The sequence below is a fragment of the Gouania willdenowi genome, chromosome 12 (genome assembly GCF_900634775.1).
Source record: "Gouania willdenowi chromosome 12, fGouWil2.1, whole genome shotgun sequence".
Taxonomy (NCBI): domain Eukaryota; kingdom Metazoa; phylum Chordata; class Actinopteri; order Blenniiformes; family Gobiesocidae; genus Gouania; species Gouania willdenowi.
The window spans coordinates 25,531,436-25,556,375 of NC_041055.1; the positions used below are offsets into that span (position 1 = coordinate 25,531,436).

The 24,940-nt window shown below is 37.1% G+C and overlaps 1 protein-coding gene across 2 annotated transcripts in view; it reads right to left on the minus strand.

Annotated features, from left to right (window-relative positions):
- Positions 1–24,940, minus strand: part of rgs3a (regulator of G protein signaling 3a) — a 146,899-nt gene that overhangs the window by 29,917 nt on the left and 92,042 nt on the right. For both annotated transcript variants that reach the window (XM_028463666.1, XM_028463667.1), the window contains one exon: positions 7,935–8,921. In XM_028463666.1, the coding sequence (XP_028319467.1) occupies positions 7,935–8,921 (987 nt within the window). The remainder of the gene's footprint in view (positions 1–7,934; positions 8,922–24,940) is intronic.

Sequence of the window (24,940 nt, forward strand, 5' to 3'; positions counted from 1 at the left end):
CTCGTAAGTTCAAAAAAATGAAATAAATTGTATTTCATACCATTTTGTACTTGTAAAGGTAAAATTTGTAATTATTTATATGGCGATATATCGTGATGTATATTGTATTGTTTAGTTTCGGCATACATTGTATTGTAACATACAAATCGTGAATCGTATCGTCAGATTCATGGCAACGCACACCCCTACTTTGTCGAGTGGTGCCCATTCTATATATCAGTGTTTCTCAAATGGGGGTACGTGTACCACTAGGGGTACACGATGGCACTTCAGGGGGTACTTGAGAGAGAGAGTGTGAAAAATTAACAAATAAAGTGACCGGAAGGGATAAAAACTATATTAAAAAATCTGTTTAGGCAACACTATAACACCGTTTGCCAACCTTGGTTGGGGACCCCATGTGGGGTCTCCTGGCGTTCAAATGGGGTCGCCTGAAATTTCAGAAAAATGTAAATACATTTTTGAAATTTTTAGATAATTATTCTTTTTTTAATTATTAAAACAACACAATCTCGTATTTCCATACTTTCACTTTGTGAAATATAAATCTAGTTCAACTAAAATTCTGTAAAAATCCATCAAAAACTAATTCTAAAAACAAAATATGTCTTTGGGGTCACCAAAATAATAATAAATTATGATTATGATAAATTCACACAAAACGGAGCCACGATTAAAAAAAGGATGGGAACCAGTGCACTAAATAGTGTTTCCACTTATTTACAAAATGAGATTCTTTAAAATGTTTATCACTCGTTCATTCCATCATTATGCTTTATAGCCAAAAAAGTTTGAGAACCACTGATATCATATATGTAAGCAGCTTATTACTTAGCATAAATACTAACATAGCAACAAACAACACAAACAAATCTCCATTCAAACACACACTTGGGGAGCAACTACAAATCCTTCTTGATCTTCGCTTGCGTTAGCAGCATAACGGGAGCTTTTCCCAGTGATTGTATCCGAGTATTTCACCACTTAATAACCTCTGTGCATACACACCGCAGCACACCCACTGTGCAGAGAGCATTGCTCTCCAAAATTAGGTCCAGCTATAAATTGTCGTGACATCTGTGCATCACCAAAGACATCATCGACACACCTCAGAGTGTTCAAATATAAAGGTCGCAGAGGAAATGAGGACTGGTAATAGTAACAGCTTTATATTGCACGGAGCTAGAAACGGCCCAGAGGCTGCGTGGCAAGGGATTATGTCTGTATTACTGAATTAGTCACGACTGCTAATGATAGTAAAGAGATTGCTAGATGTCTAAAGATGGATTGGTTTGTGTCTTTATGAACAATTATCACAACGCAGCTGCATTGCCATAAACCTAACATCTCATAAAACCAAGCTCACAGGAATCCAAATAACACAAAGAGGGATAAAACGTGGCAAATCAGTGGATGACCCGTAAGCTAAATAGGAGCCATTTCTGCTTTCAAAGGCAAACAAGAGATCCTGTTTAAATTAGAAAAAAAACCACATTTTTTTCCCCATCTGCAGATGTTTCATAAAGCAGGTTTTAATAACTCTGAACGTGACGTTCATCTCCTGCACTGGCTTGTAATGTTCATTTTGGTGAGTAGGTGTTAGTTGTATGCTCTGTTCTGACAGTTTGTTCAGCCTCCTCAGTAAATATTTACATGGTACTCATTACATGTTAATCATTTCAGAGGACATAACCAGTCTGGATGCATCCTGCACACATCTGAACTGTGACGACCTTTTGTCCTATCGATACCATCACCTAAAGCCAAATAGAATCCCTCTATTTACCCTCACTGCTATTTATTCATAGCGTCACGGGTATGTTTAACAGCACGTGCTAAATCTAAAGTGTTGTTTTAGTCTCTGAACTGTAAACCATCCTAACAGCACCTGTGAGCACTCAGGTTTCATCCATCAGTGCTCACATTGATAGAGGTGAAAGTAACGGATTACAAGTACTCATGTTACTGTAATTGAGTAGCAAATAGCACGTTTTTGAGTATATTTCTAAATCAGTAATTTGATTTATACTTAAGTACGTTTTAAAAGAAGTAAATTCATTCGAAACATTTCTACACCCAACAGTGACTAAGTAAATTATTTTTATTTTTTGTTTTAAAACGGACATTGTGTAACTACAAAAAAGACAACAATTAAATGCACCACATGATAGTTGACCAACCAGATTAAACGTTTGTGGAAAATAAATTTAATTCCAATTGTGCAAGATTTGGTATCTTTCCTTTTAAGTTTATACATGAGATGTTTACTGTATGCAAGATTTAATACCAAAAACAAACGTGGGGGGTTAAAGTACTTTGAGTATTAATTATTTGAGCTACTTTTTGCTTGTGCCTAAGTTTTTTCTATATAACTTACTTGTACTTGAGTATCAATCAAGTAACAGGGCTTTTACTTGAGTACGATATATCAGTACTATTTACACCTCTGCTTATATTTACACTCTACTTTCAGTTAAAAAAAAAAAGAAAAAAGAAGCTATTTTTAGGTCTGGACCCACACACTGGACCCCCTACAAATCACAAACTTGGCATAAACAGCCAGTGACTCAGGCCATAACCTTTCAGCTAAAATAAATAGACATGCACATTAGGCCTCGGGGTCACGTTAAGTGTTTGTTTGGGACACATGCACATGATACATGTGTTTATGAATGCTGTTGTGAATTTGGACGAACAGTATGGTTGCTTTTCAGAACAATGCAGTTATAACCACACAAAGTCAGATAAAAAGACATCATTTAGTCTGACTTAAACTCCCTTTTCTTTTGTTGGACGCCAAAAAAATTAAATGGGTTAAAAGTGAGAAAAATACAATGGGAAAGGTGGTGAAATGAAGTTTTAAAAACCACAGAAATTGGTTAAAAGTTGCAAATAAGATTGGGCAAAAACAGACAGAAAAAGTGGTAAAAAGGGTGCAAAGTGTCAATATTGGAACAATATGTAGGAACAATTAGTTTAAACTGGCAAAAATAACCATGATATATGGTAAAAAGAGGTTAAAAGTGACAATAATGGGTCAACAGATGCAACATTAGGTGGGAAAAGTAGTGAAAAGGGTTAATAAGTGCTGAAAATGTCTTGAAAGTGGAAAAGATGTGCAAAAAAGGCATTGAAATGTTTGATGGAGAAGTGGGAGTAATGTAGCAAAAAAAATCACTAAATGGAGAAAAATGATGCCAAAGAAAATGATGACAATATATTTCAAATATGGCAAGTTTGGTGTAGTTGCGGAAAAATGGTAAAAAATAAGCAAAGATGTGCTCGAGTAATATTCTTAGTTTCTTGAAGGCACCCCTGCTTTATGGCATCAGCATCTCGATTCAATCGCCATCTATCAGCATCATACAGTCTGTTCAAGCTGTGTATGCAATCTAATGCATCATTCAGTACGGTCTTAGTAGGATTTTGGACTAAGAATTCTTCCCTCTCACGAACAGAATTCTACAATAACAGCATCTCTGAGCCTGATAGGTCGCAAAATAATCCCTGAATCCACAAAGACTGAACGCTTCCTGCTGCATTCCTCCTCAGCACCATGTAAACACACACACACACACGGACACGGACACGGACACGGACACACACACACACACACACACACACACACACACACACACACACACACACACACACACACACACACACACACACACACACACACACACACACACACACACACACACACACACACACACACACACACACACAGCCATTTAAGGCTGGAGAGCGTGCTGCTGGAAAGAGATGAAGCAGATGAACAGCCCAGCACTCACTCTTCCACAATGACGACGATGGTGATGAAGTGAGCACTTGTCTTTAGAGCTTGGATGGCACCACTTTGTACTTTTCTCTTCTAATTTTGCTCTCTTCTTTATCTTTGATACGTAATGGTTGGAAAACAGTGGAGAAACACAGCATGCTGTTTGTGTTTTCGGAACTTTTTAATCATACGTGTGCAAATCTTTTGCTGCAAATTGCAAATATTCCTTTATTTGTCACTTGCACAATTGTTTTGTTTTGTTTCTTTTTAATGTTAATTTAAATTTATTTTATTTTATTTGTATTTTCTTTCTAATTTATGTCCCACAGTTGTATATTTGCACTATTAACCTACGTTTGTATTAATTTTATTCTTACTGTGCTATTCTATTGTTGCTGCAACGTGTGAATTTCAATAAAGATCTATTCTATTCTATTCAAATTTAATTTAGTAGTAGTATCTCTTCTCATTCTATTGGATCTCAGTGCTGCATTTGACACTGTGGACCATACAATTTTGTTGCACAGATTGCAAATGTGGGTTTGACTAAATGGAAAAGTAATGCAATGGTTTAAGTCATACTTGGAGGAGAAAGTTATTTTGTAAGTATTGGAAACTTTGAATCTGACAGAATACCAATGTCCTGTGGGGTTCCTCAGGGCTCTGTTCTTGGACCTCTTCTGTTTAGCCTTTATATGTTTCCTCGAGGACAAATTTTACAGAACTGTAAGGTTGATTATCAGAGCTACGCAGATGACAACTATATCTATCACTGAACCCAGATGACTATGGTCCCATAGAGGTGTTGTGTGACTGCTTAGAAAAAGTAAACTGCTGGATGAGTGAAAACTTCCTTCAACTAAATCATGACAAGACGAACGTGATTATCTTTGATAAGGAAAAGAGGACTTCTGTCAGCGAGTACCTTGAGTCTCGATCTTTAAAAGCTAAAGACCAAGTCAAAAACCTTGGTGTTCAGATTGACTCAGATCTGACATTCAGCAGTCAGACCAAATCTATCACAAAAACAGCTTCTACCACCTAAAGAACATCTCCAGAGTGGAAGGTTTAATGGCTCAAAAAGAACAGGAGAAACTGGTCCATGCTTTTATCTCCAGCAGACTGGACTATTGTAATGGTCTTCTGACAGGAATCCCCCAAAAGAGCATCAAACATCTAGAGCTGGTTCAGAACGCTGCAGCTCGGGTCTTAACCAGAACAATGAGGTCAGAACACATTACTCCAGATTTAAAGTCTTTACACTGGCTCCCAGTCAGCCTCAGAATAGACTTTAAAGTTCTGCTGCTGGTGTATAAATCTGTGAATGGGTTTGGTCCAGAATACATCAGTGAGATGTTAGTCAGGTATGAACCCAGCAGGTCTCTCAGATCTATGAACACAGGTCAGACAGTGGAGCCCAGAGCTCCCAGTAAACATGGTGATGCTGCGTTTAGTTGTTATGCTGCAAAGAAGTGGAACAAAGTCAGCGTCACATGTGAACATTTTTAAATCAAAGGTAAAGGCACTATTTTCCTCTACTGCGTATGATTGAGAGGGAGATTTTTGGTCATGTTGTTGATGTTCTTATTGATTTTAAGCTGTTGAATGTTTGTTGTTGCACTTTTTGATCATGTAAAGTACATTGAGTTGCCTTGTGTATGAAATGCGCTATACAAATACATTTGCCTTGCATGGTTGTACAGATGCTGTAAAAATTCAAATAAATCAATGTTAATCTTAACTTTTTCTATCATTATAGTTTGATTTTTATAACAATTAAAATCAAACTGATTAATTAACTATGCCAAGTTAGTTGCACTGGTTAAAATAACATCAAAAAGATACAGTGCCATGTTGAGACAGTGTGATAACTGCTTCCCTCTGCTGGAAAATAAAGGCAGAGCATCCATAAAATGCAGTCAAATCTCAAGTAAAGTATAGCTAAAATTCTTTGCTCAGAGGACGACATTAAAATCAATCCTCTTTTAATTTCTTTGTGACCTTTTTGTCAAAGCCTTTTCAGAACAATTATTTTACTGTGATCGATGCTGCACACTTGGGCTTGTAAATGTATGTATGTATATAGCATGGCCATCGCTTTTCATTGATTTTCACTCTGGAACAAACACAAAAGACATATTGCTTTGAGCAATTGTTGTTGTTTTTTTTTAAATAAGTGTTGAAACAGTGTTGTAGTAGATTAATAGGACTGTGGTGCACGCTCATAAGGATCAATTAGGTTACTTATATTACTTATTCCCATGCTGAGCAACATTCTAAACGCTGAGAGGACAAAAAAAAAATTTTTTCCATAAGGTATAAGTGAAAAGGTGAGGCTTACTTTTAAATCCCCTGATACAACCAAAACCTACTCTGGTGAGAAATTGCTTTCCTCTTTCTGCATTAACACTTTGTAAACACAAGGTAGGAAAACTGTAATAGTGTAAATTCAGCTGGAGGCTGATTTGAATACAAATGAGGCCAAGTGCATTTTTTTTTTTCATTACAGGAATCACTTTAACATTAACATTCTGCAAACATTACATTATTGTAAATCTGTGTTGTCTTTCAATTTATCACAGGTTAAAAAAACAAATATTTCCAGTAAATACTAAACTATTTGGTTTAGAGGTTGATGTGTGTATTTTATGTGTCTAATTTCTTAACAATGATGATTGAGCAGAATTTGAATCAGGACTGATGTCAGACTTTTTACAGATCTGAGTTCTGAAATCACTCATGCATTGTTGACGGAACAGTTTGGGAAATGTATATTTTATGTAATGTAAATACCAAATATTTTTCCTAAAATTGTTGAAAAATGTAACTTGTTGTTTTACAGAATTTAAAAGAAATGTTCAATCTAAACCTGTATTAGCGTGTAGTAAAGAAAGTCCAGTATATATATACTGTTAGACATTTAAACATTTTGTACGATAACTGATGTGAGGATTATGTAGTGCAAGGGTGTCAAACTCATTTCCACTTAGGGGACAAAGATGGAGCAGTTTGATCTCAAGTTTGAAGTAGGAAAGAGCAAATTTGACATTAATGTGCCCTAATTTGCACTTCCATGAATGAATAATATTAAAAGTATGTAAGGCAGTGACAATACTCAAGTAATAAATATCAGTCCCTACAGGATCTCCATTTAAAAATGTAATATAATTTAAAAAGTAGGAACAACTAGTTTAAACGGGCAAATAATAGGCATGACAAATCATGCATGTGGTTAAATTCCTGAAATATACACGATATATGGTGAAAAGAGGTTAAAAGTGACACTAATGGGTCAAAATATGCAACATTAGGTAAGACAAGTGGGGTAAAGGGTTTATAAGTGCCGAAGATGTCTTGAAAGTGAAAAAATGTGCAGAAAAGGCATTGAAATTTGATGAAGAAGTGGCAGAAATGGGAGTAATGTAGCAAAAATGCATTAAAAGGAGCAAAAATATGGCAAGAAAAAGTGATGAAAATATGGCAAGTTTGGTGTAGCTGCAGAAAAAGGGTTAAATAAGCAAAAATGTGCTTAAAGTGTTCAAAAATGTTTCTTGAAGGCATCTGGCGACGCCCTTGGTTGAGAACCCCTGGGCTAAAGGGCTGGATTTGGTCCCTGGACCTTGACACATGTGATGTAGAGGGTCTACTGCTATTATTCCATTCCTGTAAATCACACATGGGCAACTGGTGGCCCGGGGGCCACATATGGCAATCAGTCAAATTTTTTGCGGCCCCCAAAGCAAATATAAATATAAAGCCCAACAATGCAGATAAAAAAACTCCTAAAACACACAAAAAATTCCAAAAACACAAAATGACTCATAAAACAGAAAATAACAACAAAGACAGACACAACAACCACTTAAGCAAACAAAATGACTACAAAAACATACAAAAAAGATCCAAAGAAATGCAGAAAATTACACAATACACAAAATTACAACGAGAACACAAAAAATAACAAAAACACACATAATGACAAACGACCAAAACACACAAAACCTTTTTCTACCCCTGTATTAATGCTCTGATTGGTCAATATTCCAAATGCTGACCTCATGTGGCCCTCAGATCAGGTGTAATCACATGTTTGTGGCCCCCACTGTTGCCCATCCCTGCTCTAATTAGTTTTTGTAACGTGTATGGTTCTTACCTTCCTCCCAGAGAACAGCATGCACAGCTGATGCATGGAGCCTCCGTTCTTGATCAGTTCTTTCTTCAGAGTTTTTGGTGAGGGGAGGGTCCACCCACCCTTATGGTGCCCCCTGCCGGCCTCCAGGCAGTTGATGGCGTTGTCGGAGGTGAAGCATGGCGTGCGCGGGTCCTGCAGGAGGCTCCCCTCGCTGTGCGTGCGCCTGCGGAGGGAGTTCTGCACGCTGAGCCGGCCTCCCCCGTACTTCCCACACGTGGCCCCCTCCACCATGCTGCGCCGCTTGCTGTCACTGCGCTGTAAGTAGGCGTCGTCGCTGTCCTCTTCGTCCTCATCGGTCTCCTCGTCCTCATCGTCGTCGTACTCTTCCTCATCCGAGTTGGGCGAGGAAAGGGCGTCGGCGCTGAAGGAGCGATCGAGTCGCAACTCGGGGATGACGAAGGAGGATGAGGAGGAGGAAGGTGGAGCGTTGGTGTCAGGGGCCTCTGAGACATTGTCCTCATCTGTGATGGACACCACCAGGTTTAAGTTCACTTCCTCCTCCTCCTCGTTCTTCTCCTCTTCCTCAGCTTCTACTTCCTCTTTATCCCCCAACTCACTTCCTGTGCTCTTCTTGCTCACCTCGTCCTCTTCCTCCTCCTCTTCCTCAGTCTTGCTCTCCTCATTCCTCATCTCCCTCCAAATCTCCATTTCGTGGCTCTCTATGCTCTTGCAATCCTCACCTTCGGTGGAAGGAGGCGGTGTTGGAGGCACCTTATGTCGCTCCACAGATCCCAGCAGACTCCCAAACGGCATGTAGATCTCATCCAGAGGGGTGAGGGAGTCTGACGGGTGAGGACTCCCCAGCGTGGGATGTTCTGATGGACTGGAGGGATACAAGCTGCTCTCCTCACCCTCTGAGCTCCGTGGGGGAAGGTGGAGGCACACCCCCCCGATGTCCTCTACACCTGCCAGATCACACAAAGAGGCATCTCCCGTAGGCTCTAACATCTAGAGAGAGCAAAGACAGAAGGAGGAACCAGTTAGTGCATGGTGGACTATAAATAATCTTGCTATTAATCAATTTTTCTGATCGTTTAAAGCAGCTGCTCTCAACCTTGGGGCTCGGAGACACTGGGAGGGGTTCACCGGATGCCTTCAAGAAACTAGGAATATATTTTTAAACAATTTGAGCCCATTATTGCTTATTTTGACCCTTTTTCTGCAACTACACCAAACTTGCCATATTTTAACCTATTTGTCGCTTTTTCTTGGCACTTTTTTGCTACATTACTACCATTTCTGCCACTTCATCTAATTTCAATGCTTTTTCTGCACATTTTTTTTTTCCATTTTTAACACATTTTCGGCACTTATTAACCCTTTTCACCATGTTTTCCAACCTCATGTCACATATGTTGACCCATTATTGTCATTTTTAACCCATTTTCACCATATTTAATGCTTATTTTTGCCAATTTAACCACGTTCACGATTTGTCACGCCCACTATTTGCCAGTTAAAACTAATTATTTCTAGTTTTTAAATTACGTTACCCCCCCATTTCTACCACTTTTAAGCCAATATTGACACTTTGTACCCTTTTTACCACTTTTTCTATCCATTTTTGGCCACTCTAATTTACAACTTTTAACTATTTTTGTTCACTTTTAACTCATTCTATTTCTAATTAAAACAATGATTTACATATTTAGGATGACTATAATAAACTTCCTGGATAACAGTGGATATTATTCAGATTCATATAACAATGGACCATCATTTTGCTGACTTTATGGATGGGCCCCACTGGTTTAGGAGGTATTTACTCATGTATTGATGTTGCTGTCAGAGTCAAACAAAAGGACATTAATGTCTTTTTAGAAGGTCACAGTGACAGTAAAAAAAAAAATTATAGCAACCACTCCTACCACGATGTTATCCCTTTAACACTGTGGTTTCACATATATGCAGACATTTCACTGGTATTTAAGAAAACAGCTACATTTCCACCTAGAAAGCTTAGACGCTCTAACATCAGCACAAATACAGTAAAATAAAAAGATCGCCTCCATCACTGATTCCAGCTTGTAACCAGTTAGTACTACAAAAAAAAAAAAACGCCTAAATGCCACCAGAAAGTGCTGTTTACATCATTGGCACACTTAGTTTATTGATGTGATTTGAATGTTTTTGCATGTTGTGGTCTCTCCACCCTCATCCTTTATATTTATCATTATTATTATTATTGTTGCTGGGTTGTTCTTTGTTGTTTTGTTTTTATTTCTTTTATTTCTTTTTGTTGCTTGTTTTGTGCACCAACCACCAAGTCAAATTCCTTGTACTGTCCTCAAAACTGTACATGGCAAATAAAACATTTCTGATTCTGATTCTGATTCTGAAGGAGGTAATATTTTCACCAGCAGTTATTTATTTGTTCGTCTGTTGGCAAGATTATATCTAAAGTATTTAATGGATTTTGACAAAACATTTAACCAAACATAAACCTTAAGCCATGGAAGATTCCTTTAAAATTGTGAGCAGATCCAGACACAGTATATGCTGATTCCAGATCAGTTTCAAAAATGGAAAAATCCATATCTCCAATCAATGGCAAAAAATTCATGTCTTGGTTTATTATTGACTGATCCTTATCAACTTGGTCTCAGTTGGTCGTCGGGTTGGTTTCACAATTTCCGCGTCGAGTTTTATCAAGATCAGATCCAGACACATTTGAATCACATTTCATCGTGATTTTTTCCCCCCCCAAAAAAATTGCCTTGCCTATACATTTGGACCTACTGTATGCTTATTAATGGGGATATAAATGTCTTCCAAGTCTTTAAAGTGTGAACGATCATGGAACCATGATCAGGATCAATGATCCAGATAACTGACAATTACTGACGAGGAGGATGCTTGGTGCTAAGCGGAGGTTTCTGCTCTTCTTTGTGTTTTGTTAAAGGAAAAAATAAGCTTGAGCTTTGTCTTTATCTATCCATCGATCTACTATGAATTTTACATTACAACTTGTCACTAGTGGATGTAAATTGACCTGTCCTCTGTAGCACCGTATATATAAACAAGTACTTTTTTTTTTATCTCGTCTTCCCATGCTGCTACATAACATACCATTAACTAAATACTTTTGTTCTTCTTAACTTGTTGTTGATCAATCACAACCTCCCCGTCATCCATTATTCTGTGTTTCTACAAAGGACACGTAGAGCACGTTGCCCTGAGCTACAGCATCAATCACCTAAATCACCTGTTCTCAGAGGATGCATTTTAATTCCTACTCCACACTCTACTAGAGCACAGAGTTCGGTAAATTATTTAAAAAGTATTTGAGGGGGGTCAACATCAATTTATCTCATAGAGTTGTAAAATTAATCTGTCTAAAGGTCACAATGTTTAGAATGACCATAAATATGCTGAAGGGCATGAATATTAGTTTGGCCATGCATCATAATGAAGGTGTTTTCATGCAGTTAATCAACATAATATTTATATCCATATTTGTGGGATAATGAACCCGGTAACTACTTAACAAGTGATGGCATTGCTCCAGTTCGAGACAATGTTCTACCATCAAAACCATCAGCAACCACCAGAGGCTGCTACTGCAAAGAGAAGAGAATCCCACTTCCAGTCCATCATTAGAAACACTGTCCAGTAGATTTATGAAATCACAAGTGTTCAGCTGAGTCAATGACATCAGTTCCAGCTATTCCACGTCTGCAGTCCGTTGTGAAGGCCCGCATTGTGCTGGAACAGTTAACACATGATAACAAGCCGCAGTCACAAGATCTGCTGCCCTCATTTTCCAATGAAGTTTGTTCCTTTCAGGCAGTCCTCATGATTCTTCTCAGGCTCGCTTTAATTTGCTTGAGCTCAACTTGTTTTCCACACATTTGGATTTTACGTAATGTGACTGGGAAATCATAAACTAACTCTTGATTTCTATCTCAATGTTCAGTATTCAATGTGTCAAATATTAAATTGTGAAATCCTGAATCTAAAGTGAATCATCTGTTGTGCTCTTCTGTATAAACTGTATTTATTTATTTCTTCTCTTTTCTACTGAAGAGTGAATTTTTGTTGTTCTAATATGAAGTTTTTTATTTTCACCCCAGAGTCCCATGACAAACAAAATGTTACAATAGAAAAAAATACATTTATAATGATTAACTCATTTTTTTATTTGTTTCCAATACCAAAATCTAATTCAAAGCACTGCAGCAGCATATTTCAACCTTGCGGTCGTGACCCCATGTGGGGTCGCTTCTAATTTAAATGGGGTCACCTGAAATGACTAGTAATTGATTCAAAATAATTACTTATTTTATATATGTATTACTAAATACTTATTATAATCAAATTATTTTTTAAATTAAAACAACTGTATTCTATACGTTCACATTCTCAAATATAAATATAGTTCAAATGAAATGCAGTATAAAAAATATCTGAACTGGTGAAATTTGTCACAAATCCCGACTACTCATGATCAAAAAATAATTGTAGAAAAAAAATGTTGGCAGAAATGTGGGGTCACGATCCAAAAAGTTTGAGAACCACTGCAAAACATCTAATAATAAACCATGAAATTCATGAACTGACACAACTAAATGTAATGCTGCACATGTGTAAAAAAAATAAATAAAGAAAAAAAAGGTGAATAAAAAACACTAATGGATTCATTAAAGTCACTGAGTGGTTGGATTCTGAAGTTAAGCAATTCATGGATGCCACTTATTACTATAGTGTATTAATAGCCGTCTGGGCATGTGATTGTAGAGGTGCTTGGTCCTGTTTAAGGGGCTGAAGCATTATGGGTAAGAATCACTAAACAAGCACTGTTTGCTGTTTGACCTACTTTAGGATGATACATGATTCCACCAAAGCACAGTGTGTCACTTTCATTTACTTTTTACAATGTGGGCATTTAAAAAAAGCCTTTACATTTGTGATTCAAGTGGGTCAAATTATACTGTAGAACACGTGTTAAACTCCAGGCCCGGGGGCCAAATCCGGCAGTTTCGGGAATCTTAGGCACCGTTTACACGAGAACGTTTTCGAGTGAAAACGCACAAGTTCTGTTGCATCTTAGTGGTCCATTTACAAAACAGAACTTTTTATAAAGGGGCTCCAGTGTCACGGTTTGAGTTTACCTTGTGCTGAGATCGATTATGAGCATGCGCACTAACGGAAAATTAATTTATGCTACTTCCGCTCATCTTTTTTCTACTTCCGCCGTGCTGAGATTAAAAATTTAATTTCAAAGCTATGGTTCAAAGTAAATGTTATTTGACGAGTGCTGAATGGCTCCTTTTCTTGGGGAAATATGTACAACTGCTCAATATACGAGGCAGGAGAAATATGTTTTATAATGTATTTTATGCAGTTTTTTATTATTACATGTATTGAGTTTGTATTAAAAAAGTGTATAATTTATTAAATGCAGTTTTTTAAAAAAATGATTATTACTTTCAATCTGTTTGGATGAAAATAACGCGCATGTTGGAAAAAACCTGATTATAATAAAACTCCATATGAAAAGAAATAATTGATTTTCCAAAAAAACATGATTATAATATACATTGCAGTAAATAACTGTTAACTTAATGTAACTTTATTTTTTTAAATCAGTATAATCCAGCACGGGTAGTAGTCACGTACTGAGATTTTAAAAGAATCTCAGCATGGAGGGAAACCCAGACCGTGACACCAGAGTGGAAGTTTTTGAAAATGCTTCCCTCTCCGTCTCCGTGTCGGGTTTAACATTGTAGGCCCGACTTTACCTCTACTCTTACGTGTGTTCGCCGCAAGTGCCTGTGCATGCGCATATTTTGGTTCATCGCAAACTCACAATGCCATCTATTGGCCTGGAATGTATACTACATTGTTTTTTTTTATGTTTCTCGCAGTCCCGTGTAAACAGAATGCTAATGCGGAACTTTTGGGAAACAAAAACGGAAACGAAAGCAAAATGTTGTCATAAACAGGGCCTTAAGTATGACAGAGAAAACACGAATCACTGTGTAAATGACCAACTCATTCAGCTTTAGATATCTAGTGCCTCACAAATTCAATGAAATCCACAATATTTGTCAGGGTTTACAGTTTTTCCATGCTTATGTCACATGATAGCAGTTATTTTTATTCTAAAAATGTTGAGAGAACTCGCAATTTTTCCAAAATCCTGACATTTTCCTCATGTTATTCCACAAAATTCCCCCAAACTAAATAAAAAATGGAATAATCATGGATAATTTGAAGTGGAGATCCTGCAGTGACTAATACACGTGACTTAAAAAAAAAAAAAAAAAAAAAAAAAAAGTACATATAATTTATACAACAATGATCAAAAGTAAACCTCAAGCAATTCTCTTTATTTGATACGGACATCACAATTACATTTGTTACCAAGATGTATTGTTTTGTGCTAACTTACAACACCTTTTAAAAAGGTTAAAAGTAACAGAATCAATAAGAAAGTAAGGAGGAAATATGTGCACATTTTTCATCTGCACTCATACTTTCTCTCCCTCTGATCTTTTATTTTATAAATGATGATCCGCGTCAGGATACTGAGTGATGGCGTTTCATGATGTTTGTCTCAGTATATATCTGCAGACTGAAACATTTTATCATTCATCACAAGATAAATACCTGCTCTTCACATCCCCAAACCATCTCCTGCTGTTTATCTGCCCTAACAAATCCACGTCTGCATATTATGTATAGAAGGAAACGGAGCCACCTGTCATGTCAGGTCCACTTCATCCTCTTCACTGAACATTGGCTTTCAACCAAAAGAATGCAGGCGATTGAGCAGCAACACTCTGACCTCCTTTAAGCATCATTCGCTCTTACATTAAAACTGTAAACTGACAAAGATTTGCTGTCTGACACTCAACCTTTTGCATGCTGTTCCACCTGTGAACCTTGTTAGAGCCCAATGCGTAACAACGACCGAAAATGTAACAAGACACAAACTGTTATTGAAGGAAAAAATGTAATAAAACCCAAAATGTAATAACTGGTCAATAATGTAACTAAAGTGCTGAGCCCGAAATGGAATAAAAGCCAAAATGTTACAACTGGTCAATAATGTAACAAGATACTGAGCCCAAAACGTAAAAACCTTTTTGTTATTACATTATGGGGATCGCAAAAACATTTTTCTCCTAATGGCGTAATAATTGCTTCAATGTAGAGTATACACAGATGTGTATGTGTACGTGTGTATATACAGTATATACCTTTTTAGTAACTTGTTTTCTTACCATCATATATATATATATAAAAGTTGAAACATTTTGGGTTTTATTACTTTTTTTTGGGTCGTTTTTACATACAGTATCATGCACTAATAAGCTTGCATGCCTCAAAAGCTTCATAATAGGTTATGTGCCGATGGGAAATGTATCATTAGAAACGTGCAACTGCTTTGTGTCAGCGTACATTAACACTAGTTTGAAATAGGTCTCAAAGTCATTAATGATTCAACGCGGTTAAAATCTGCCATTGCCTTAATTAGCAGAAAATGAAAAAAACAGTGTGAGACAGTCAGAGCAAGATGAGGGAAACAAAAGCAGATGGGAGGAGGAAGTCAGTCAGAGAACGACAGCAAACAATGAGTCAAAGAAGGTCAGAAAAGAGGGAAGAATAACAAGCATCCCCTGGTTAACAAGCACCTGCTCACGGCTCACAATTCATTCAATCACTCACAGAGCTGACATTCAAAACAGGGACAGGTAACAAACAAGTTATTCCTTCTAATTTGAACAAACGACTTTGTGGAGTTTTATCATTTAAAGGATGAATTTAAAGGGATCCTTCATTGCTTTTACAAATGTGGCCTAAAATCTTGAAAAGTATTTATTAAAACACAATATTCTGCACAATATTTGTTTTATTAACCATTAAAAATGGGACTACTTCACCGTTTCAAAACCTGTATTCCGCCATCTTGAAATCACGTGATTGAAGATGTCATACTGGCCCATTTTCCTGTAAACATCTCATTGTTTTCTATTGGAGTGAAGCATTCAGCAGCTTTTTAGATCAAAATGCCAACTTGTGCTTCTTTTGGTTGCTCTAAATAATCCGAAAAAAGTAAATATGTTGATGTATCCCTTTTTGGTGAATGAACGAGGATAAAAACAATGGTGACCTGACAGTTCCAACTCTGCGGTTTGGTTGTAGACAATGAAGCAGAGAAGAAGAGCTCAGTGCGCTGCCACGCTCTGGTGGCTAAAGTTAAATCACAAACTGTTGAAGGACTCCCACCAAAAAGGACTTGTGCATTTTTCTAGGCATAGATCCTCTAATAAGAGCATTTCAAAGATTTTAGGCCACATTTGTAAAAAACTGTAGAGGATCCCTTTAAGAAGCTGTTTGATATGATTCATCAATTTTCACAAGAACCTGTTCTTTTTTTTGCTTGCATTCTGAGCAGTGGGCCTCAAACTCCTGACCTTCCTGCTGTGAGGCAGCTACTTCACCCACTGCACCACCTAATACCAGCCGAAGAGTCATCACTGTCTCTGCCCTCCTCAGTGGAGTCATTTATCCTCTAATCCACTGTGACATAATGAGTTGCATTCTGACGTAGCCATGCACTCAAGTCCATAAAATACAATTGAACGCAGCCGATAGAAGAGATAAGACGTTTTTATGATCCGATTCATTTATCAAGGCCGGAAAACATGTCATTAATTCTTTACTTTGTTGCTGGGGTCCTTGTAAATGTATTTAAAATGATGTAATCTTTGATATCCCCGTCCAAGGAAAAGCATGATGATTTTCTCAGTCAGGGTAAAGTAGATAGTGTGTGGTTTGAAAAAAAGGGGCTAAAAAAAAAAAAAAAAAAATCAGGTTACTTCAACTGTTGTTTTACCAAATATGAACAACAGAAGAAAGGAATAATAGAAGTCATTTTCTGGCAACGTTCAGGTTTCTTTTATCATCTCCACTTTGTATAAAAGGTCACATCTTGACCGTCCTTGCTTCCATGATGGCTCGTAATGCTTTTACATTTCATCAATTACAGTACCTCTCAGACCAGGTCACCTTTAATGACTGAAAAACATTTTGCTTTTTTCTTTCTGAGCCCCGATAAATATCCTCTCTACTCAAAGAACTCCAATTTATTTTATTCACAAATTGATAGTTTTATTAAAGTTGGTCATACGTATGTTGTTAATTCCATCCTCACAGATTATTTTTATCCCTTGACTTTATTTCTTACTTTTTTTTTTTTCCTTTCACCCAATTTTTTCCCATGACTTATTATTGTAATCGCTTCATTTCCTATGATTATGTGTTGTTAGGTTATGTAATTGCTAAATAAACCCACTCAGATCTTAGGGGGACTGGTGTCAAACTAATGCAGATGCAGATCTATATTATATTCATCAAAAACATGAGTTTTTCTATTTATTAATCAACTAAAACATAACATTTAACTATGTGAAAGCAGCGAATAATACGTGCCAGACATCATCCTGAAGAAATGAGGAATGAGAAGCGTGACCTTCGTTTTTGAGGAAAAAATGTGCCGTGGGATATTTACTTGACCCCTGTTTTACAGTTACCATGACAACAAGGGACAGCTGGGTTTTTTTTTCGAAAACCTGAAGATGTTATACCTGTGATCTCTGTCGTCATAGTTCGCCTGGACCATCCTACGTCTAATATATGATGTGCCATCTTTCATTTCCATCTCTTTCCTCGCCTCTTTTCCTTTAATTTCCTGTTTCCTGCCTGCTTTAATTCAGCATTTAATTCTTCATTTGCTTTTTTTGATAGCAGATAAGTTCATGGATGACTTTAACACATTATTATCCACAGTCTAATGTAGGGAAATAGTCCTGACTTAAAACACTGTACTATGCATGCTGCTTTCGCCTCCGTTGCCAGACAAAGTTGATTAATTACAGCCAAATTACTGTTTGAACTCTACAACATGCCCCAAATTCTATTCATTTTAAAGTTATTATTCATGGAAACTCTCCAAGCTGACGTCACCAGCTATTGTGTCCTTTTCATCACCTTCGCTCAGCAGCAACAATTTAGGTAAAAGTCTGAGTGAGGTAACCACATCCCGTACGTCTTGATAAATATCTCTTGATAAAGTCAGTCGTGTCCTGAAGAGAAGGAATGTCAACATCTTGCAACAAGAAGTGTTTTATCATTTAGATAATGTTGTCATTATCTTTACAGCAAGATGATCCTTCTTTAAGTAATGTACTGTTCAGTTAATGAAATGAGGAAAAATCGGGCATTTTTAATGACTTTTAGACCTTATGTACATATATCATGCAATGCCATAGATGTATGAACAAGAACTGAAATAAAATATAGCCATTTTAAGTGAACCCTGAACACCTTTGGCTTTATTTTAGCACAAAAACTGGATAAAAACACAGATACTGTACATATCTCAGCTGTGTAAATGTAAATCCTAAGCTAAGTAGAAAAACTTGGCCTCTACTCCAATCCAACATTCTTTCTCTGTCCCCAGAGTGCAGGGTTTGGCTAAACATGACGTTGGTTACAACAGACATGTGCCGACTCCAAAGGGATCTGATGCTGCCTGTTATCTCCCTCAAGACTGACTGCAAACATGCTTCCTTCTGTAATTGTTAACCACAGTACGCACACGTTGCCACAAGTTGTTTATTTGTCCTGAATCAGTAACAGTTTAGGACAAAACTGGCTAGCACATTATCTCCTACAGCGTACACAATCAATGGTGATTGCAGAGCCAAGGATAAACCGTTGTTATGCTTGTGCTTGAAAAGAGTGTATAATATGATAATGAATTATATCCATAGGATTCATTTCATGACGACGTAGGCCACAATGTTCATAACAGAAGGCTGGAAATTATTTTTTGGGTAGATCCAACATCACTCTTTCAAATCAAATGGATTATTAAAGGGACTTTGGTGCACAACACAAACTAGAACAGAAACATCTCGTCTTGACTCAGCAGAAGAGAAACAAGCATTGATGCCTTTTTTTCCCAGTCATCCTTTAAAGCACGTGCATTATTTAGTGGTTTTACATTAAAAACTGTGACATCCCATATCTGCAGGCGATGCGGGCAGGATGTAAGCCCATGGATCTCTAATCCACTGCAATCTGAATGCATTGCCACATGTCTATAAAATCCACCTTAACGTAATCGCGGAATTGACCAATGAAAACGGAATCCACGACTGAACGCGGAATTTGACAGAATATGAATGAAAAGTCGTCACCGTGATGCAAAGAACGTTTTTTTTTTTTTTTTTTTTTTTAATGGGAAACATTTCGGGGGAATTAAGTTAATTTAAATTAAGTTGATCAAAACTTAATCAATAAACCTGCTCAGATTCAGTAAACCATTGATCCCTGAGGGGAAATTGGGTGACATTAATGCTGCTCTCATACAACTTTATATGACATATAAACAATTAAAAAGGAGCAGTCAGAATAACCCATGTCATTACAACTTATATCTACTTTTTAATTGTATCTTACTCATTATTCTAAATTAAATTGTTTAATTGTGGTTTCCTTTTTTTTAGTATTTATTTTCCTCACAGGAGTTAAAAACTAATGTTTTCTGAAACAAATGATTCACATTTATATAAAAAAAACAGAATAAAAAAAAATGTGAAAAAAACAGAAATTTTAATTTAGTTTAAAATTGATTTTATAGGGCCCTACACATTGCACATTATTATGTTATCTGGTTTACATACAGGAACTAAAGGCATCAATATAATGAAGAATACATAGTAGCACAAAAACCTAAAAAAGTTAATGAGTTGTTCCTTTCAGGTAGCTGTGATGGAGGAACTGCATAATGTGTTTTTAGATGTGCCAAATATCTGTCTGTAAGTCTCATGTCTAATGGTGAGTCAACCTTTGCCAGAAAACATGCCAATTAATTTTTCATTCAGACGCACTGAGCCTGGTTCTTGGCAGCAAACGGCAGAATGCCTAATCTGAGGTTCTCAACAAGTTCGTCCAGCCATTTCCCGTCCTTATGAGAGTTCAAAACCGATTTTGTGTGTCAGTGAGTTAATGCAGAAAAATAGGAAAAGGCTGGGCTAGAATTGATCTTTCCATCTGTCCGCTCTGCTCCACGCTCAGGCCTGATCTCATCCCTGTGGACCTAAAAGTGGTTAATGTGGGACTTTCTATGTGAGATGAAGATGACTACAGAAAAACATGGAAAACATAGCTGAAAAACTCATTCGAGAAGTTAAAATTAATAAATAAAATGGAAGTTAATGAGGAAAACGTATGCAATGGAGAGAAAGGAGTCTATATTTATCAGTGTGACCTATGGTTATGTTTAGTCTTCAAGATTAAACCAAAGTTTGTGGAGTGTCAACATCGTGTTGTGGGTTTAAACACACATCAACGGAAGTTGCTACAAGCAATTGTATCTGAGGAAATGTGCTTTCATCATACACTGTGTTCAAAACGGCCATACATTATACACTACAAACTCATTGAGTATATACTGTCTAATATCTACTGTGAGCAGGGACGGTGTTACACCGGGGCTCGGGGGCGCTTTAGCTCCGTCAGGAATTTGTGTAGCCCCAGTTAAGCTCCTTGAGCATTTTATTTAATATTTTAAAATATTCTTATGATTCATTTATTGAGTTCAATAACATTAAGAAGTTCAAGATCCCCATTAATTTAGAGTTCACTATCAGCCCAATGCAATGATAATTAAGAAAAAAAGAGTTACGTCTCCCAGGGAGCCTCTACAAACTTTTACCCATTTCTGTCACGCTACCGGTCACCTCCGCTTCATGTGAGCGTAGATTTTCCCCTGCATGCAGGGAAAACCCTCGACTCGGCAATCTTGCCTGCCTGTCCAAACACGCAGAAACAACAACAGCAAAGTTCTCCTATAAAACAACTAGGGTGAGTTAGTTCCTCCCTGATGTTTTACATTTTAGATTTATTGTCTGATTATTGGCAGGCAAAAGAGTGTCTGTCAGGTGTTGAATAGGTAACTTTTGCTCATTATTTTTTTTTGTTGCCATTGTCTTGTGGTCACTTGTATTATGCTAAACTAATATGTTCAATATTCTTTGACCAAATTCAGTTAAAACTACATTTATGTCTAACATTCTGTGTTGCACAACTTCTTTTATTGAAGAAAAAATTAGAAACTCCTCATTAAAGTAATGGTATTTAAAAAACTCTCAGCACCCCCACATATCAAACCCCCTTAGCACCGGGAGAGAAAAAATCCTGGCCCCGTTCCTGACTGCAAGTGTGGTTAGGAGCATTAGGATGATAACCACTCCCACTGAAGTATACTTACAAGTTTCTTAAGATGCATTTAGAACCTACAACGATAAAAACCTGAAGCACACTGAGGCTGAACATCTCCGTTGATTCATTTTGAAAGCATTTTAAGTGAGAAAGTGACCAAGTAGAAAATCAACATGTGCTCATTTGATCCATAAAACTTGTGGAAACGCATGTCGACATTTTGCAGATTTTCAGAGAACGGCCATTGTGCTACTGACAAAAATTGCAGTTAACTTCAAAATAAGAGCCCTATTTACAAAAGCAATAAAAACGAATGGAAAACGAAGAGATGCTTTTGTTTTGAAAAGGGGGTGTTTGACTTTTAACTTGAAGCCGGTCCCAGGACGATTTTCGGGTCCGCTCGCAATGCATCATGGGGCAGTTGAGTATGCCCACCGTGCATACTTAAGGAATGTCCCATAAAGTATATAAACTAGTATTTCTTGCATACTCAATCTTTCCATGCAATCTAATATGATTGCACTACATACGCATTTTGACGTCAGACTTAGTAAGAGTGAGTACGTTAGTGTATGATTTCGAACAGCCATAATCTTCAACTTCTGACATCCCTGAAAGCTAATATTTCTTTGATGAAATGTGATGTCATGATTGTGAAACACATCCATCATGCATCTACTTTTCACGACAGAAAAATTGAAAATTTCCTCCAGTGAAGACGGAGGCTCCTGATGAAGTTGTGATTGTGGGCCCCCAACACAAATCAGTTGAGCACCACTGACTTGATGACACAATCGTAATCCATACGTGTTTCTCGCTGTGCATGCCTAGACCAACCCGCGGTGTATTACTGGCATTTTGACATGTACCGTCCTGAGAGAAAGATTTAAGAGCCGTCATTTACTTTGCGTTAAAGCAATATGTCGTTAGAAGGCGAGAGTGTATAGATGATCAATCTCTAAATGGCCTTATTATATGCACCACAATGCACCAGTTTCCTTTGCCCTGGATTTTCCCCAGAGAAGACTGATGAGCTGGTAATAGTCATTTATCTGTCAGACACAGCCCTTCTGTTGTGACACAGACAAAAGTAAGGGAACGAGCCAGACATGCAGGAGACAGTGGGAGTGTATAAAGTGTGAAATCAAGAATATTTGTTTATTTCTACATGTCACGAAAATGTGAATAAAACAACACAGTAACGTAACAAATCAAACAAAAGTGGCAGAGGTTGGACTTTTTCTAAACATCTCTAACACTGTAACACTTTGTAAAGCTGTTCAATGATACTGTAACATCTCAGAGTGAGTTAAACCTATCAATTGTCAATTAAAATGTATAAGAATAAAATCTATAGCACAATGTTTTTCGACCTTGGGGTCGGGACCCCATGTGGGGTCGCCTGAACTGCCTAGTAATTGTTAAAAAAAAAAAAATGAATTAGTGATTAAAAATGTATGTAATGTAAATTTTTTGTAACACTTAGGGGTACCTTAATCAATATTAGTTAAGGCATTGGGCCATTACATTTTACTAATATAGTAATAAATGGTGCATCCATAAGGATAACTAATTACATTATATAACATATTAATGCTTAGTAATGTTTGAATTACTAACCATTATTTAACTGCTTATTAATGCTTATTAATACTTTCACTTTATTTATTATTATTTTTATTATTAATATTAATATTATTATTATTATTATTATTATTATTATTATTATTATTATTATTATTATTATTAATGATAAAGTGCAGTATAACAATATCTCAGCTGGCACAATGTGTTACCATTACTGGCAGCTCTGTTTTTTTAGGACAGTAAAACAAACTTGATCAAAAACTAATTCCAGAAAGAAAAAAATAATTATTGAGGGTCACCAGAAATTATTATTAAAATGGGGTCACATTACAAAAAAGGTTGGGAACCAATTCATCAGCCTGAGAATTGGCCAAACGTGTAGCCATGACGCGTCCATAAATCTATTCACAAGCTCATTTTTTTTTTTTAATACTTTCTGTGGATTAGAAGTTAAAAATCTCAGTTTAAAAAAAGAAACACGTAAGCTACTTAACATTTTTAACTCCAACTCTGAACCACTTATTTTTCCTTTTATGCAACTAGCCTAACTGAAAATATGAATATAAGGTCTGATATAGAATTAAAACTTTAAGTATTTCACCAACAAGGGTGTGACGCCAAAGTGCACAGAGCGATCATTCAACGTGGCATAAAAACCAACCTTGTAAAACTCTTCCCAGCCTTTTTTATTTTTTATATTGTATGACAGCATTTCTAACAGGCGTCGAGAGAAAATGTGATTTATTAGTTCTGCCTCATGACGTCAAGCAGCCAAAGACAATGTGACCAGTGAGCCTTTGCAAAGCACTTTCTCATAAAGAGGCAGGCGAGCTCGTTGTTAGTGTGTAAGTAACAAAAAAACATCAATCTTTTTAACAACCACAACGTGACGGCCTGTCCCCTATAAAGTCACACAAAGCAGCTCATGACAGGAAGGGATTCATTTTGGATACAACAACAAGCGCCGAGGAACACCTCACCAGTGTGTGTGTGTGTGTGTGTGTGTGTGTGTTGCTTGTTTTTGGTTCAAATGATGCTGAATAAACCACTTATATTTAAAAACTCACCAGTTCTTTCTATTTACGTTTCACAGACACTAAAAACAAACTCCGCATGTACACGTGCTTCTCTTACCCGCCTTTCACCTCCGAGGGAGGAATAAACCCACAATCCTCCTAATGAGGAAAAGAGAGAGGCAATTTTCCTCAGCGTGCTTCCTGTTGTTCTTCCCCTCCAGTCCCTCTGTCTTTATGTTACTATCACTTTCAGCTTAGCGCTAACAGGGTTTGGAGTGTGTCCTCTAAATGGCTCTCTTCCTACACTCCGAGTGCATGTCCCTTGGCCTGCACGCCGACGACTAAATCATGTCAGTGTTTCACGGTTAAAACCAAGCCCACTGACATAAAAGCACCAAATATAGGACGTAAACAGTCTAATGCGTACAACAATAAGGTTAGTGAAGCTTGTTTATTCTCAGGCAGGTGATATTGCAGGGAGGACATCTTTCAAGGGAGTGATTAAAGCATGAGAGGAAGGGAGGATAAGTGGATGGGGCCGTAATAAAGATAAATGCAGCACAAACACTACAACCAAGTCAGAGAGTAAAAAAAAAAAAAAAGATGATTAAAAGCAAACATACAAACAAACACTGTGAAGGTACGAACATGAACAAGCACAGAGAATAACAGCTATTTAAATGACACTGTCATAAAGATCCCAAGAGATTAAAAAGCCCTCTAATGCTTATTCCTATCTTTTCTTTTTATCTCTTTGGGTGGTTTCCATGTTCTACGACTTAAAACCATCCTCTACTTCCTTCCAGCTGCACAGTGAGCACGGGAACTGCAAAATATCTGCATGAATAAATAAAATGATCGTCTTCCAGAGCCAAGGAATAGCTCCATAAAACTAATATACATAAAGCCGGCTCTGTTGATTACTTTGGGAGATAAAAAAAACAACAACAAAAAACATTACTTGATTACTTTGGGAGATAAAAAAAAACAAAAAAAAAAACAAGTTGCACAAATAAAAAGTAAATAATGGTGCATCAAACCTTACCTGGCAAGAGGAAACAGTCACAGTTTATAATCCACTAAAGGCAAACACAGGCACTCGGCACATTCCCATTAAAGTAGGCT